This window comes from Balaenoptera borealis, assembly GCF_965194805.1.
Source record: "Balaenoptera borealis genome assembly, chromosome: 3".
Lineage (NCBI taxonomy): Eukaryota > Metazoa > Chordata > Mammalia > Artiodactyla > Balaenopteridae > Balaenoptera > Balaenoptera borealis.
The window spans coordinates 113,517,885-113,534,048 of NC_138866.1; the positions used below are offsets into that span (position 1 = coordinate 113,517,885).

At 38.0% G+C, this 16,164-nt stretch overlaps 1 protein-coding gene across 8 annotated transcripts in view; it reads right to left on the minus strand.

The window, feature by feature from the left end:
* DPP8 (dipeptidyl peptidase 8) overlaps nt 1-16,164 on the minus strand; it is a 62,173-nt gene that overhangs the window by 28,902 nt on the left and 17,107 nt on the right. For all 8 annotated transcript variants that reach the window (XM_082383303.1, XM_082383299.1, XM_082383301.1 and 5 more), the window contains 3 exons: nt 5,364-5,537; nt 4,372-4,540; nt 24-134 (listed from right to left, as the gene is read on the minus strand). In XM_082383303.1, the coding sequence (XP_082239429.1) occupies nt 24-134; nt 4,372-4,540; nt 5,364-5,537 (454 nt within the window). The remainder of the gene's footprint in view (nt 1-23; nt 135-4,371; nt 4,541-5,363; nt 5,538-16,164) is intronic.

A 16,164-nucleotide genomic window follows, 5' to 3' on the forward strand; every position in this document is an offset into this window, starting at 1 on the left:
TATATTATTTTGAAGCCTCTTACTTGTTTCAGCTTCTGGACACCACCAATAACCAGAATATCTATCAAATTCTTCTTGAAGAACGAAGGTAGCAACTCCAGCTGATCTGGGATCCTCTTCCATGTTGGCTAGCTCTAGACAAACATAAAGGCAAAATTATCACAGAAGTTCCCTATCTTTTCATAGGTACAAAGCAGAATGATTCCATTTATTCTGAAAGGCAGCTATAGTATAGTGGTGAACTGTGGAGCCAAATGGACTGAATTCAAATCTGGGTTCCATCATTTACTAAATGACTGACCCTGGGCAAAGCATCTGATCACGTTCCACTGCAGTACCCATTTATAAATGGGAATAAGAACCTACCTTATATGGTTGTTATGAGGATTAAATGAGTTATTTTACATAAAGTACTTAGAACAAAGTCTGAGCCATAGTATGTGTTCCATAAATGTTAGTTATTATTTTCCCATTTAGCTAGGACCATGGGAAAAAGAATACATGTAAAGGGTCATGGTGACTTTTTACTCTCCTACACAGAGAAGCACATCTTTAGACTGAGAATGTGGTCTTACAGATCATGTAATTCACCATTTCTCCTCCCTCCCCTTCCTCTTATTTAACCAAAGCAGATGAGCTTTTATCTGTTTTACACTTAGGTTTCCAGCAAATAGTCTGAAGGGAACTCTTGCTTTAAAAACAAAATCTAGGGACTTCCCTGGTGGTCCAGTGGGTAGGGCTCCACACTCCCAATGCAGGGGGCCTGGGTTCGATCCCTGGTCAGGGAACTAGATCCCACATGCATGCCGCAACTAAGAAGCCCGCACGCTGCAACTAAGAGTCCACATGTCTCAACTAAGACCCGGCGCAGCCAAAATCAATCAGTCAATCAATCTAAAAAACCACAAAGCCATAATTACGTAAGATTTCATGACATGGGAAAATGTTTACAATATATTTGAATTTAAAAAAGCATATTACTGGGCTTCCCTGGTGGCGCAGTGGTTGAGAGTCTGCCTGCCAATGCAGGGGACACGGGTTCGAGCCCTGGTCTGGGAAGATCCCACATGCCGCGGAGCAACTGGGCCCGTGAGCCACAATTACTGAGCCTGCGCGTCTGGAGCCTGTGCTCCGCAACAAGAGAGGTCCGCACACCGCGATGAAGAGTGGCCCCCGCTTGCGACAACTAGAGAAAGCCCTCGCACAGAAACGAAGACTCAACACAGCCATAAATAAATAAATAAATAAGTAAATAATTAAAAAAAAAAAAAAAGCATATTACTAAATGACATGTATACTGATTCCATTTATAAAAGTGTTATACAAATATATATTTTTTAAAGTGTCAGGATATAAATCAAAATGTGGTCCTCTCCAAATAGTGAGACTATGAACAACCTTTTGAAAAAGAATTGCTTTATAATTTACAAAATCTTAAGTGTACTGTTTACTTTGAAAAATGCATAAACTTGTATAACCACACCCTAACAAGACATAGAATATTTCCAACACCCCAGAATGTTTTCTCATGCCCCTTCGCAGTCAATGTCCATTCCGGCCTCAGAAGCAACCACTGATCTGATTTCTATCACCATAGGTTAGTTTTGAATATTCCAGAATTTCATGTAAGTGAAATCATACAGTATACACTTTATGTTTGTTGCTGAGTGATATTTCATTGTATACCACAGTTCTTTTATCCATTCATCTGTTAATGGATATCTGAGCAGCTTCTAGTTGCTATTATGAATAAAGATGCTATGATTATTCTTGTATAAGAATCTATGTGGACATGTGTTTTCCTTTCTCTTGAATAAAGACCTAGGACTGGAATGGCTGGGTACTGTAAAAAATTTATCTTTAAATTTGTAAGAAACTGCCACACAATTTTCCAAAGTATCTGTATTATTCTATACTCTTACTAGCAATGTATGAAAATTCCTCTCCAACATTTGGTGTTCCAACGGGTGTGTAGTAATATTTCGCGGTGATTTTAATTTTATAGGCAAGTTTCACTGTATTATGTTCTCTTATCTGTATTTTCTGTATGTTGTCTGAAACAAATGTGCAATATGAACCAATAACCCCTTATCCAAAAATTTTGAGTCCAGAAGTGTTTAGAACTCAGAATTTGGGGGATTTTTTCATATTCATACATCTACGCATAATTATGTCACATCTCCAGCAGGGTAATCAAATACCCTGTAACCAAATATACTAATATTCCTGCAGCAAATTTAGGAATAGGCACACTAAGTAGGATTAAGATTATAAATATCCTCAGGTCAGTTCAGGTCAGGTTTTGCCACCAAATGAGTTTTAGCACCAACCTAATGAAAACTAACCTCAGTTTTCAGAGTTTCTGAATTTTGGAATTAATGATATAGCCAAAACCAGCACTCAGTTTTCTTGGATTTTTCAACTACTCCAAAGTTATACCTTCCATACTGCTTTATATTTTGTTCTCCTTTAGATGTGAGACTATGTATCGCTCATTTATATCTCCCTATCACTTACTACAGACCTCAATTACTAAGATTAATTAGATGAATAAATGGTATCATCTTGTTCTCCCAATAAGATATGTCCTTTGAGAGTAGAGGTTGGTATTAAGTTACCTTTAAATTCCTCTATTATAGGAGGCAGAGAATAAACAAATGCACATGCCAACTGACTACACCCACCCCAAAGGGGACTTTCATTTGGAAACCTACTGTGAATAAGAGGGGTAAGAGTAATGTTGCTTACTCTCTACCTACCTTTCTATCTAAACACACACTTAGGGCTTCCCTGGTGGCGCAGTGGTTAAGAATCCACCTGCCAATGCAGGGGACATGGGTTCGATCCCTGGTCCAGGAAGATCCCACATGCTGCAGAGCAACTAAGCCCGCGCGCCAGAACTACTGAGCCTGCGCTCTAGAGCCTGTGAGCCACGACTACTGAGACCTGCACGCCTAGAGCCTGTGCTCTGCAACGAGAAGCCTGTGCACCGCAATGAAGAGTAGCCCCCGCTCACTACAACTAGAGAAAGCCCACGCGCTACAACTAGAGAAAGCCCGCGTGCAGCAACAAAGATCCAATGCAGCCCCCCAAAAATTAATTAATTAAAATTTTAAAAAAATGGTATATTTCACATGTTTAAAAAAAAAAAAAAGAAGCAGTACACTATTTCCCATCTTTCATTTGTATAAAAGCTTTGGAGAAAAACATACACGTCTTTTCTGTGCTTTCAGTACTGCTTAGCATTATTATAGTCACTTCAATAAAAATTAAATACTTCCACAATACAGAAAGTTTTATTTTTCCTATTATGACAAAATAACTAAGCAGGCTCTGCAAAAAGGGGAGACAAATTTTTAGGTAGTTCTTATAGTGTGTACTAGATTTTTCTGTTTGTTTTCCTAAAAACAAGATTAATTTTTTAAATTAAATTTTATTTTAATCAGAACAGTTTTGGGACTTCCCTGGTGGTCCAGTGGTAAAGAATCTGCCTTTCAATGCAGGAGACGCAGGTTCAATCCGCGGTCGGGGAACTAAGATCCCACATGCCGCAGGGCAACTGAGCCCGTGAGCCGCAAACTACAGACCCCATGCGCTTTGGAGCCTGCTCACCACAACTAGAGAGAGAACCCGCACGTCACAACTAGAGAGAAGCCTGTGCACCGCAACGAAGAGCCCGAGCACTGCAACGAAAGATCCCGCATGCTGCAACGAAGATCCCGTGTGCCACAACTAAGACTCTACACAACCAAAAATACAAATTAAAAAAATTTAAAAAAAAGAACAGTTTTGGGGGAAATGCTGGTAGTCTTATTAGGCTAAAAGAACAATCAGGTCAGAGGTGCTACTGTTGTGCTGTCTGAAAATGACCCTTAAAACAAGGGAGCATTATATAGGTGGTACATACCAGTTATCCACTGTACTATTGTCCTTTTTCATTTTAAAGATTTAAGTTTAAAATATAAAGATCGGGGGCTTCCCTGGTGGCGCAGTGGTTGAGAATCTGCCTGCCAATGCAGGGGACACGGGTTCAAGCCCTGGTCTGGGAAGATCCCACATGCCACGGAGCAACTGGGCCCGTGAGCCACAATTACTGAGCCTGCGCGTCTGGAGCCTGTGCTCCACAACAAGAAAGTCCGCGATGGTGAGAGGCCCACGCACCGCGATGAAGAGTGGCCCCCGCCTGCCACAACTAGAGAAAGCCCTCGCACAGAAACGAAGACCCAACACAGCCATAAATAAATAAATAAATAAATTTAAAAAAAAAAATATAAAGATCACCCAGCATGCTTCAATTGGAAAATGTAAGCAAAAGCAAATTAAATTTTAAAAATACTTTTCAGGAAAGTAGATTTGAAGAACTTGAATTACCATTGTGCACATAAGTAAGCCTCCTTTCTTCTCTCGTTACAATGTTGGATATCCATATATCATTGCTATGTATAAAAGCAATCCAGTCTGGATCAGCTGGGCATAATTTTGGATCCATCCGAATGTTGGGACAACTAGTCTCCACTAAATTGGGCCGTAAGGGTTGTTGCTAGAAAAGTAAACAACATTTAAAGGCAAGTATCAGGCTGATACATATTTGTTTACCAGCACCCTTCCTATAAAAGGAATAATAATCCCAAGTACAATATCAACTATAATAACTGCTCTCCAGAAAAATGTACTTTCATATGCCTTAACTTATAAGAAAGGACTCATTTTTTTCTATGAATTAATAAGCTAAGCATAACAGGAGCAGAAATAAAGACAAAATAAGAGCACTTCATAAATTCTGTTGTCCAAACCTGTTTAAACAGAGTAATTATCGTTTGTTACATGCTTTTATTAAACACTTATTTGACTATTTCACTTATTAAATATTTCTAATTAATTTTACCAGTATAAAATAATTTGCTCATAAAAATATAATGAAAGCTAGAATCATCACAATTCTATCAGAAGAATAGTTCTGATATCACATTAAAATTGCCTAGAATAAAATCAAACATTTAAAACCATTTACTGAGATGAATCAAGCTTTTAGGGGAACCAAAGAGGGATTGCCCTGTGATATCATTATCTTTGAAAATCCACCTCAGCACTTACTCAAAAAATGGCACTGATGCCCTTTACTAATTCTTCCTACACAGCAAGTATTTTTAGCATTTTAAAAATTGTATACTAATGTCACTGAAAAAATTATTAACTCTTAAAATTGGAAATTAATACCCATATTTCTTGTTTTCTTTACTACTAAATCAGTAGTAAACAATTGGTGAAAAGAATTTTTTAGTTTGTTTAATTACCTTTCTGATTTGGACACAAATAACTTTAGGACCCCAAAACAGATTTATCAAGTAGTAACATCAACTTACAGTAAATCCTTGTGGTCCTCCATCTTTTACGTGATAAATTCCACTACCAGCTTGAAACAGAAATGTTCCACTTCCTTGGTGATAATCATAAGAAGCAATTCCAACTGTTCCAATGCGTTTTCTTTCTCTCAATAGTTCTTCTTCTCGAGAATACATTCCATAGTCCAGTGTTGCCTAATACAGAAAGAAAGTCTCACATTCCAGTCTTCTGAAAGGTGGCTTTTTGCTTTTAGCACTGAAATTCTAGCATCTCCAATATTATTGAGTTTACATTTTGAGTGATCCCAAAATTTGCCAGCAACTTTAAACAGATTAATTTCAGGAAGTCGCTGAAAAATTTCTTGGTAAAGGGTCCCTAGATGATTACTGTATACATTAGAGAGCAAGAATTAAGTCTCATCACCTTGGCTTGGCATTCAAGATCTTCTACAACTTAAATGTAATATAGCAGTTCTGCATGCACTTAAGAGCAGACTCTGAAGTCAAGCAGTTTGAATCTAGGCTTTGACTCTCATTAGAAGTGTGACTTTGGGCAAGTAGTTTAATTTCCTCAAAAGTAATTTTCTTCACTTTCAAAGTAGTAATAAATCATCTACTTCAGCTTTGTGAAGATTAACTTAGATAAAAATACGTAAAATGTTTAGCACAATGGTTGGCACAGAGTAAAGTTCTCAAATATCAGCTGTCATTAGTACCTTTCCACTAATTCACTAATACTGCTTTAATAAAACCTTAGGTCAGGCTTGTCACACCAATGATGTAAAACCCAATATGCGGTGTTCTGCTCCTGGCCTTTGTTCCATCACCCCCCCTCCCACCCGAGGCCATTTTTCTTTCTATCCATCCAAGTTTTACTGATATCCCAAAACCTTAGCCCTAAATCAACATTGGCCAGGAAAGTTTCCTGATCCACTAGGGTGTACAGTGATCTCTTCTTTGAAATTTATATGAGCTACTATCTCTTTTACTCATTTGGCTATGGTTTTGTTTTTCACTTTTTTTCAGTATTTCTGACTAGAAATAGATTAAAAAAAAAAAAAAACTTGAGAGCAGAATCTGTCTGATTTTTGCTTTCCTACCTAAAGCATCTGTTAAAATCTCCCTCAAAGAATATTTGTAATCAATGATTGATGATGAAGAGGGACCTTCCCAAACTAAAAATATTATTTGACACATATATAAAATTTAAAAATATATATATAAAAAAATCTAATAAGTGCTAGTTTTAAAAATTTACATCCACATCTTCCCTCACTAAGAGCTCTTTATGATAAATAAGGGGATAAATAAAGGAATGGTAAATAAGGGAAACAGACATGGTTTCTGCTACCAAGGACTAATACTATTTTATGTTATGTTATATTATGTTATTTTATTTTATTTGGCCATGCCATGTCTTGCGGGATCTTAGTTCCCTGACCAGGGATCAAACACCGGCCCCCCACAGTGGAAGCGCAGAGTCCCAACCACTAGACTGCCAGGGAACTCCCAAGGACTAATACTTTAAAAGTAGCCAAGTTCAGGGACTTCCCTGGTGGTCCAGTGGTTAAGAATCCGCCTTCCAATGCAGGGGACACAGGTTAGATCCCTAGTCAGGGAGCTAAGATCCACATATGCCGTGGGGCAACTAAGCCCGCATCCGCACGTCGCAACGAAGACCCAGTGCACCCAAAGTTAAAAATAAATAAATAAATTTTTTAAAAATAAAAAAAATAAAAGTAGCCAAATTTATATATCTGGGAAAAACCATAATTCGAAAAGATACATGCACCCCACTGTTTACTGCAGCACTATTTACAACAGCCAGGACATGGAAGCAACCTAAATGTCCATCAACAGAGGAATGGATAAAGAAGATGTGGTACATATATACAATGGAATATTACTCAGCCATAAAAAAGAACGAAATAATGCCATTTGCAGCAACATGGATGGACCTAGAGATTGTTACACTGAGTGAAGTAAGTCAAAGGCAAATATCATATGGTATCGCTTATATGTGGAATCTAAAAAAAAAGGGGGTACAAATGAACTTATCTACAAGACAGAAATAGAGTTACAGATGTAGAAAACAAACTTATGGGGCTTCCCTGGTGGCACGGTGGTTAAGAATCTGCCTGCCAATGCAGGGGACACAAGTTCAAGCCCTGGTCCGGGAAGATCCCACGTGCCGCACAGCAACTAAGCCCGTGCGCCACAACTACTGAGCCTGCGCTCTAGAGCCCACGAGCCACAACTACTGAGCCTGCGAGCTACAACTACTGAGCCCGTGAGCCACAACTACGGAAGCCTGTGCGCCTAGAGCCCGTGCTCCGCAACAAGAGAAGCCACCACACTGGGAAGCCCACGCACCACAATGAAGAGTAATGAAGAGTAGCCCCCACTTGCCACAACTAGAGAAAGCCCATGCACAGCAACAAAGACCCAACATAGCCAAAAATAAATAAATAAAATAAAAAAATAAAAAAAAAACAAACTTATGGTGACCAGGGGGTAAGGGGGGTGGGGAGGGATAAACTGGGAGGTTGGGATTGACATATACACACTACTATATATAAAACAGATAACTAATAAGGACCTACTGTATAGCACAGGAAACTCTACTCAGTACTCTGTAATGGCTTATATGGGAAAAGAATCTAAAAAAAAGTGGATATATGTATATGTATAACTGATTCACTTTGCTGTACACCTGAAACTAACAAAACATTGTAAATCAACTATACACTAACAAAAAAATTAAAAAATAAAATAAAAGTAACCAAGTTCATTGGCAGAAATGTATGTCTCCAAAATTAAACCAGCATACTGAAAGTAAACGGTGTTCAAGGATGGCAAATACATGTGTATACTTGCAAACTTAAAATAATGTCAAGTGAAGTTAAAAATGAGACAACCTTGGAATCCTGCTAAAAATCTACCTCGTTTTTTTATATTCATTGTATCACTTTTTTATTAATGTTTAATTACATATATACATATGTATGTGTATATATACATGTGTGTATGTGTGTGTTAGGCTCCAAAAGAAAAAACTAGAAAATTCAATGTTTTATTAATTCTAATCTTTTTTTTTTTTTTTTTTAATTTATTTTTGGCTGCGTTGGGTCTTCCTTGCTGCATGCGTGCTTTCTCTAGTTGCGGTGAGCGGGGGCTACTCTTCGTTGCGGTGCGTGGGCTTCTCATTGCGGTGGCTTCTCTTGTTGCGGAGCACGGGCTCTAGGTGCGCGGGCTTCAGTAGTTGGGGCACGAGGACTCAGTAGTTGTGGCTTTTGGGCTCTAGAGCGCAGGCTCAGTAGTTGTGGCGCACGGGCTTTCATTGTTCCGCGGCATGTGGGAACTTCCCGGACCAGGGCTTGAACCCTTGTCCCCTGCACTGGCAGGCGGATTCTTAACCACTGCACCACCAGGGAAGCCCTAATTCTAATCTTTTTGTTTTAAATATCTTTTAAGACTGTTTCCGTTGACACCAAGAGCAATTTTGAGTATATAATTATATTTTAATTTCTCCCTCTTATTCTCCCTGAACGTCATCAGATTTGATCCATACTTAATATGTCTCAGGTTTGTTTTTTTTTTTGGCTGCTTTGGGTCTTTGTTGCTGCGCAAGGGCTTTCTCTAGTTGCGGTGAGCGGGGGCTACTCTTTGTGGCAATGTGCAGGCTTCTCATTGAGGTGGCTTCTCTTGTTGCAGAGCATGGGCTCTAGGCACGTGGGCTGCAGTAGTTGCAGCATGTGGGCTCAGTAGTTGCGACTCACGGGCTTCAATAGTTGCGGTGTGTGCGCTCAGTAGTTGTGGCGCATGGGCTTAGTTGCTCCGTGGCATGCGGGATCTTCCCAGACCAGGGATTGAACCTGTGTCCCCTGCATTGGCAGGAGGATTCTTAACCACTGTGCCACCGGAGAAGTCCCCTTAACATGTCTTAATGTTTAATAATCAGAACACAAGACATTTCAGAGCTGAGAAATTAACTTTCACAAGAGAACTCTGCATTTATAACTTTGTGATTATAAAATTTATTATTTGAAAGCATATCAAGCAAGATGATAAAAAGAACCCTGAAAAAGATCTATTATGAGGAACAAGGTTAGCTTTACCAGATATTAAAAAATTAAAACATGAATAAACAAAATGAACAATGGTACAGAGTAGAAAATCCAAAATAGAAAGCTGAATATAGAAATTAATAAGAAAGAAGTGGTGGGTAAAAGATGAAATGTTAAAATTAGTCATTACTGATTTAAATTTTATCAGTTGGAATTACTGCATAGCCATATGCAAAAAGATAACACTGGATCCACTTCCCACATATTCCAGAAGGGTCAGAGATTTAAATGTTAAAAATGAAACCAACTTCCACTTCTAGCCAAGATGGAGTAACAGGGACCAGGTATGTTCTCATATCTGAAACAACTCAGAAATGGACAAAATATATAAAATCATGTTTTCAAGACACTGGACATCAGACAACAAAGAACAGCAATCCCTGAGAAATGGGAACCAAATGAGGTGTGCCTTACAGTTGTTCCAGATGTTGGTACATGGAGGGGGAAGCCAATGGGTCAAAGAAGAAATCACAGGAAATCAAAAAATACTTTGAGATAAAAGAAAACACAATATACCAAAACTTAAGGGATGCAACAAAAGCAGTGCTCAGGAGGAAATTTATAACTATAAGTGCCTATATTAAAAAAGAGATCTCAAATCAATAACCTTCCACCTTAAGGAAGTTCCCTGGCGGTCCAGTGGTTAGGGCTCTGTGCTTCCACTGCTAGGGGCCCAGATTCTATCCCTAGTCAGGGAACTAAGATCCCGCAAGCCACGTGGCATAAAAAACAAACAAACAAAACCTTCCACCTTAAGATACTGGAATAAAAGAGCAAACTAAATCCAAAGCAAGCAGAAGTAAGGAAATATACACATCAAATTGGAAATAAACAATAGAGAACAGAAAAATAATACAGCTTAACAAAACCAAAAATTGGTTCTTTAAAAAGATCAACAAATTTGGGCTTCCCTGGTGGCACAGAGGTTGAGAATCTGCCTGCTAATGAAGGGGACACGGATTCAAGCCCTGGTCTGGGAAGATCCCACATGCCACGGAGCAACTAGGCCTGTGAGCCACAACTACTAAGCCTGCGCATCTGAAGCCTGTGCTCCACAACAAGAGAGGCCGCAACAGTTAGAGGCCCGCGCACCGCGATGAAGAGTGGCCCCCGCTCGCTGCAACTAGAGAAAGCCCTCGCACAGAAACGAAGACCCAACACAGCCAAAAATAAATAAATAAATAAATTAAAAAAAAATAAAAATCAACAAATTTGACAGATTTAGCTAGAATGATCAAAAATACAAAAAGAGAGAAGACTCAATTTACTAAAATCAAGAATGAAAGAGAGTTGCTACTAACGATCTTATGGGGTTAAAAAGGATTATAAGGGAATAGTATGAATAAGTGAATAGCAACAAATTAGACAATGTAGATGAAATGGTTAAATTCCCAGAAACACACAAACCACCAAAACTAACTCAAGAAGAAACAGAAAATCTGAATTGACCTATAATGAATAAAGAGATTTGAGTTAGTAATCGAAAAGCTTCCCACAAAGAAGTCCAGGACTAGATGGCTTTACTGATGAGTTCTACTAAATGTTTAAAGAAGAATTAAGACCCATCCTTCTCAAACTCTTCTTAAAAAAAAGAAAAAGAACAGGAGCAAACACTTTCTAACATTTGATGAGGTCAGCATCACCCTGATACCAAAACCAGACAAAGACATAACAAGGAAATAAAACTACAGACCAATATCTCTTATGACTATAGACACAAAAATCCTCAATAAAATACTGACAAACTTCGAATAAAGATGTAAAAAAAAAAAAAAAAAAATATATATATATATATATATAAAAAAATATAATTGGACAGTTAAATATGGTGCCCATATCTAACCTAAACAGAAGAGCATTCTAGAGCTATATGTTTAGGAAAATTTAAATTTGACAAATAAAATCAGCATTGTTGCAGAACTGCAATATTTGCTCAAACCATGGGAAAAAAAAAGAAAATTTACTCTGACAATTTTTCTTTGATAATTGGAATATTTACTCAATTTTTAACATATTTACTTACTGGAATAATTAGGTTTAATCATCATCATCAAACAAAAAATACTGACAAACTGAATACAGAAGCGTATTAAAGGATTATACGTGACCAAGTGGGATTTATCCCAGGAATGCAAATTTGGTTCAACACATAAAAACCAACCAATGTAATACACCATATTAATACAATAATGGAAAAATGTGATCTTCTTAATAGACCCAGAAAAGTCATTTGACAAAAACCAACACCCTTTCATGATAAAAGCACTCAACAAACAAGAAATAATGGGGAACTATTTGATTCTGATAAAGGGCATCAATGAAAAACCCACAGCTAATATAATTCTTAATTGTGAAAACCTGAAAGTTTTCCCATCAAGATCAGGGGGAAAAACGGATGTCTGCTTTCCACTACTATTCAACATTGTACTAGCGGTTCTAGCCAGGGCAATTAGGTAAGGAAAGAAATGAAAGCTTCTGGGGTTGGAAAGGAAGAAGGAAAACCATCTCTATTCACAGATGACACGTGATATATAGAAAACCCTAAAAAATCTACAAAAAATAATTAGAACTAATAAATGTGTTCAGCAAAGTTGCAGGATACAAGATTGATATACGAATATCAATTGCAATATCAACTAGCAGTTGGAAAATGAAATTAAGAAAACAACTCCATTCAAAACTTCATCAAAGGGGCTTCCCTGGTGGCGCAGTGGTTGAGAATCTGCCTGCCAATGGAGGGGACACGGGTTCGAGCCCTGGTCTGGTAAGATCCCACATGCCACGGAGCAACTGGGCCCGTGAGCCACAATTACTGAGCCTGCGCATCTGGAGCCTGTGCTCCGCAACAAGAGAGGCCGCGATGGTGAGAGGCCCGCGCACCGCGATGAAGAGTGGTCCCCACTAGCCGCAACTAGAGAAAGCCCTCGCACAGAAACGAAGACTCAACACAGTCATAAATAAATAAATAAATAAATAAAAGAACGTGAATTTCTTAAAAAAAAAAAAAAAAAAAAAAACTTCATCAAAAAGAATAAGTACTTAGAAATAAATTTAACCAAAGAAGTGCAAGACTTGTATACAGAACACTGTAAATACTATTTAAAGAAATTTAAAAAAATCTAAATAAATGGAAAGACATCCCATGTCCACAGACTGAAGATAATAAAGATGGAAGTAGACCCCAAATTAATCTAGAGATTCATTAGAATGCCTATCAAAGTTCCAACTGCCTTCTTTCCAGATATGGATAAGCTGATGCTAATAATATTCATATGGAATTTCAAGATAATCTTGAAAAAAACCCTCACATTTTCCAATTTCAAAAGTTAGTACAATGTAGCCACATTAATCAAGAGAGCATGATACTGGCATATGAATAGATAAATAGGCCAGTGGAATACAATTGAGAGTCCAGGAATAGATCCATACATTTATGGTCAACTGATTTTCAACAAAGGTGCTAAGACCACTCCAAGGGGAAAGAATAGCCTTTCAACAAATGGTGCTAGGACAACTGGATTCCACATGTAAAAGAATTAATTCGGCCTCCTATCTCACACTATACACAAAAATTAACTCAAAATAGATCAAAGATCTAAATGTAAGGGCTAAAACTATAAAAGTCTTATATAATAAAACATAGATGGAAATCTGTGTGATATTGGATTAAGCAAGTTCCTTAAGTATGACACTAAAAGCACAAGCAATCAATGAAAAAATAGATCGACTGGACTTCATCAAAATTTAAAAACTTTGTGTGGCAAAGGACTTGTATTAGTTTCCTAGGGCTGTTGTTAACAAATTACTACAAACTTGGTGGCTGAAAACAAAAGACATTTATTCTCTCACAGTTTTGAAGGCAGAAGCCCAAAATTAAGGTGTCAGCAGGGCCAGACTTCCTCCAAAGGCTCTAGGGGAGAATACTTCCTTGCCTCTTCCAGCTTCTGGTGGCTCCAGGGATTCCTTGGCTTATGGCACTATAACTCTAATCTCTGCCTACTCTTCACATGGCTTTCACCTCCTGTCTCAAATCTCCCTTTCCTTTCTCTTATAAGAACATCAATGATTGTATTTAGGGCCCACCCTAAATCCAGAATTATTTCATCTTGAGATACTTAATTACATCTGCAAAAACCCTATTTCTAAACAAGATCACATTCACAGACACCTTTAGGACTTGGACATATCCTTTTGGTGGTCCCTATTCAAACAACAGGACATTATCAAGAAAGTAAACAACAAAAACTGCAAACAACCTGATTAACAAAGTGGGCAAAAGACTTGATTAGACATTTCTCCAAAGAAGATATACAAATGGCCAATAAGTACATGAAAAGATGCTCAATATCACTAATCATTAAGGAAAAGCAAATCGAACCACAATGAGATACTACCTCATACTCATTAGGATGGCTCCTATCAAAAAGCCAGAAAATAGTAAGTGTTGGCAAGGATGTGGAGAAATTGGAACTCTTGTGCACTGCTAGTGTGAATGTAAAATGGTGCGTGGAAAATAGTATGGCAGTTCCACAAAAATATGAAAATGTAATTATCATATGATCCAGCAATTCCACCTGAGTATATACCTAAAAGAATCGAAAGCAGGGACATGAAAAGATATTTGTATACCCATGTTCATAGGAGCATTATTTATAACAGCCAAAAGGTAGAAGCAATTCAAGTGTCTATTAATGGATGAATAAACAAACAAGATGTGGTATATACATACAATAGAATATTATTTAGCATTCTGACATATGCTACAACATGCATAAACCTTAAGGACATTATGCTAAGTGAAATAAGCCAGTCACAAAAGGACAAATACTGTATGATTCTACTTCTATGAGGCACCTGGAGTAGTCATACTCATAGGAACAGAAAGTAGAATGGTGGTTGCCAGGGGCTTGGCAGAGAGGTAATGGGAAGTTATTGTTTAATGAGTACAGTATTACAGTTTTGCAAGACAAAAAAGAGTTCTGTGGATGGATGGTGGTGATGCTTGCGACAATGTGAATGTACTTAATGCCACTGATGTACTAATGTACACTCAAAAATGGTTAAGATGATATATTTTATATTATGTGTATTATGTCCACAATTTTTTTAAATGAAGGTATAAGAACTTAAGAGTAAGGTAAATGAAGAATAGAAAAAAGGGGAAGTCACAAAAATGTCTTATCTCGATACAGGAGAGATCAAAATGTGTTTAAATGTATAGATTTAAATTAATGATTATAGGATTAAATACTTGCTAAAGGTAATTATGGCTGATTTTCTACTAATAAATTAATGATTACTGCAATTAAAGAAAAAGATAAAAAGACAACCCACAGAATGGGAGAAAAGAAAAGTCCAGTATCAAGAATACATAAAGAACTCTTACAATTCAACATTAAAAAGACCCAATTTAAAATGGCAAAGGACTTGCACAGACCTTTTTTTTTTTTTTAAGGCCTTGTCATGCAGCTTGCCAAACCTTAGTTCCCCGACCAGGGATCAAACCCGGGCTCCCTGCAGTGGAAGTGCAGAGTCCTAACCACTGGATCACCAGGGAATTCCCCAGACATTTCTTTTCTTTTTTTAAAAATTAATTAATTAATTTTATTTATTTATTTTTGGCTGCTTTGGGTCTTTGTTGCTGCATGCGGGCTTCCTTCTAGTTGCAGCAAGCTGGGGCTACCCTTCGTTGCGGTGCTCAGGCTTCTCACTGTTGTGGCTTCTCTTGTTGTGGAGCATGGGCTCTAGGTGCGCGGGCTTCAGTAGTTGTGGCACGTGGGCTCAGTAGTTGTGGCTTGCGGGTTCTACAGCGCAGGCTCAGTTGTTGCAGCGCACGGGCTTAGCTGCTCCACGGCCTGTGGGATCTTCCCAGACCAGGGCTCGAACCCGTGTCCCCTGCACTAGCAGGTGGATTCTTAACCACTACGCCACCAGGGAAGCCCTCCCCAGACATTTCTTTAAAGAAGGTACACAAATGGCCCATAAACACATGAAAAAATGGTCAGCATTACTGGTCATTAGGGAAATGTGAATTAAATAACAATGAGATATCACTTCACATCCACTAGGATGGCTATAATCAAAATGGACAACAACAAGTGTTGGTGAGGATGTAGGAAATTAGAACCCTTATACATAGCTGGTGGGAATGTAAAATGATGCAGCTGCCGTGGAAAGCAATTTAGCAGTTCCTTAAAAATGTAAACACAGAGTTACCACATAACCCAGTAATTCCACTCCTAGATATATACCCAAGAGAACTGAAAACAAATCTACACAAAATCTTACATTTGAATGTTAAAAGCAGCCTTATTCATATAAGCCCCAAAGCTGAAACAACCCAACTTTATCCATAAACTGACGGATAAATAAGATGTAGTCTAGCCATACAATGGACTATTATTCAGTTATAAAAATAAACGAAACACTATTATCTGCTATAGTGTGAATGAATCCAGAAAATACTAAGAGAAAGAAACCAGTCATGAAGGCCCACATATTATACAATTCCATTTATATGAAATGTTCAGAATAGGCAAACCTATAGAGACTCAAAGTAGATTAGTGGTTGCCTTGGCCTGGGGGTAGAGAGGGTGAAAGGATGGGGAATGACTGCTAATGGGTTTCTTTTGCAGATGACAAAAAGTTCTAAAATTAGATGGTGATGATGGTGACACAACCCTCTGAATACACTT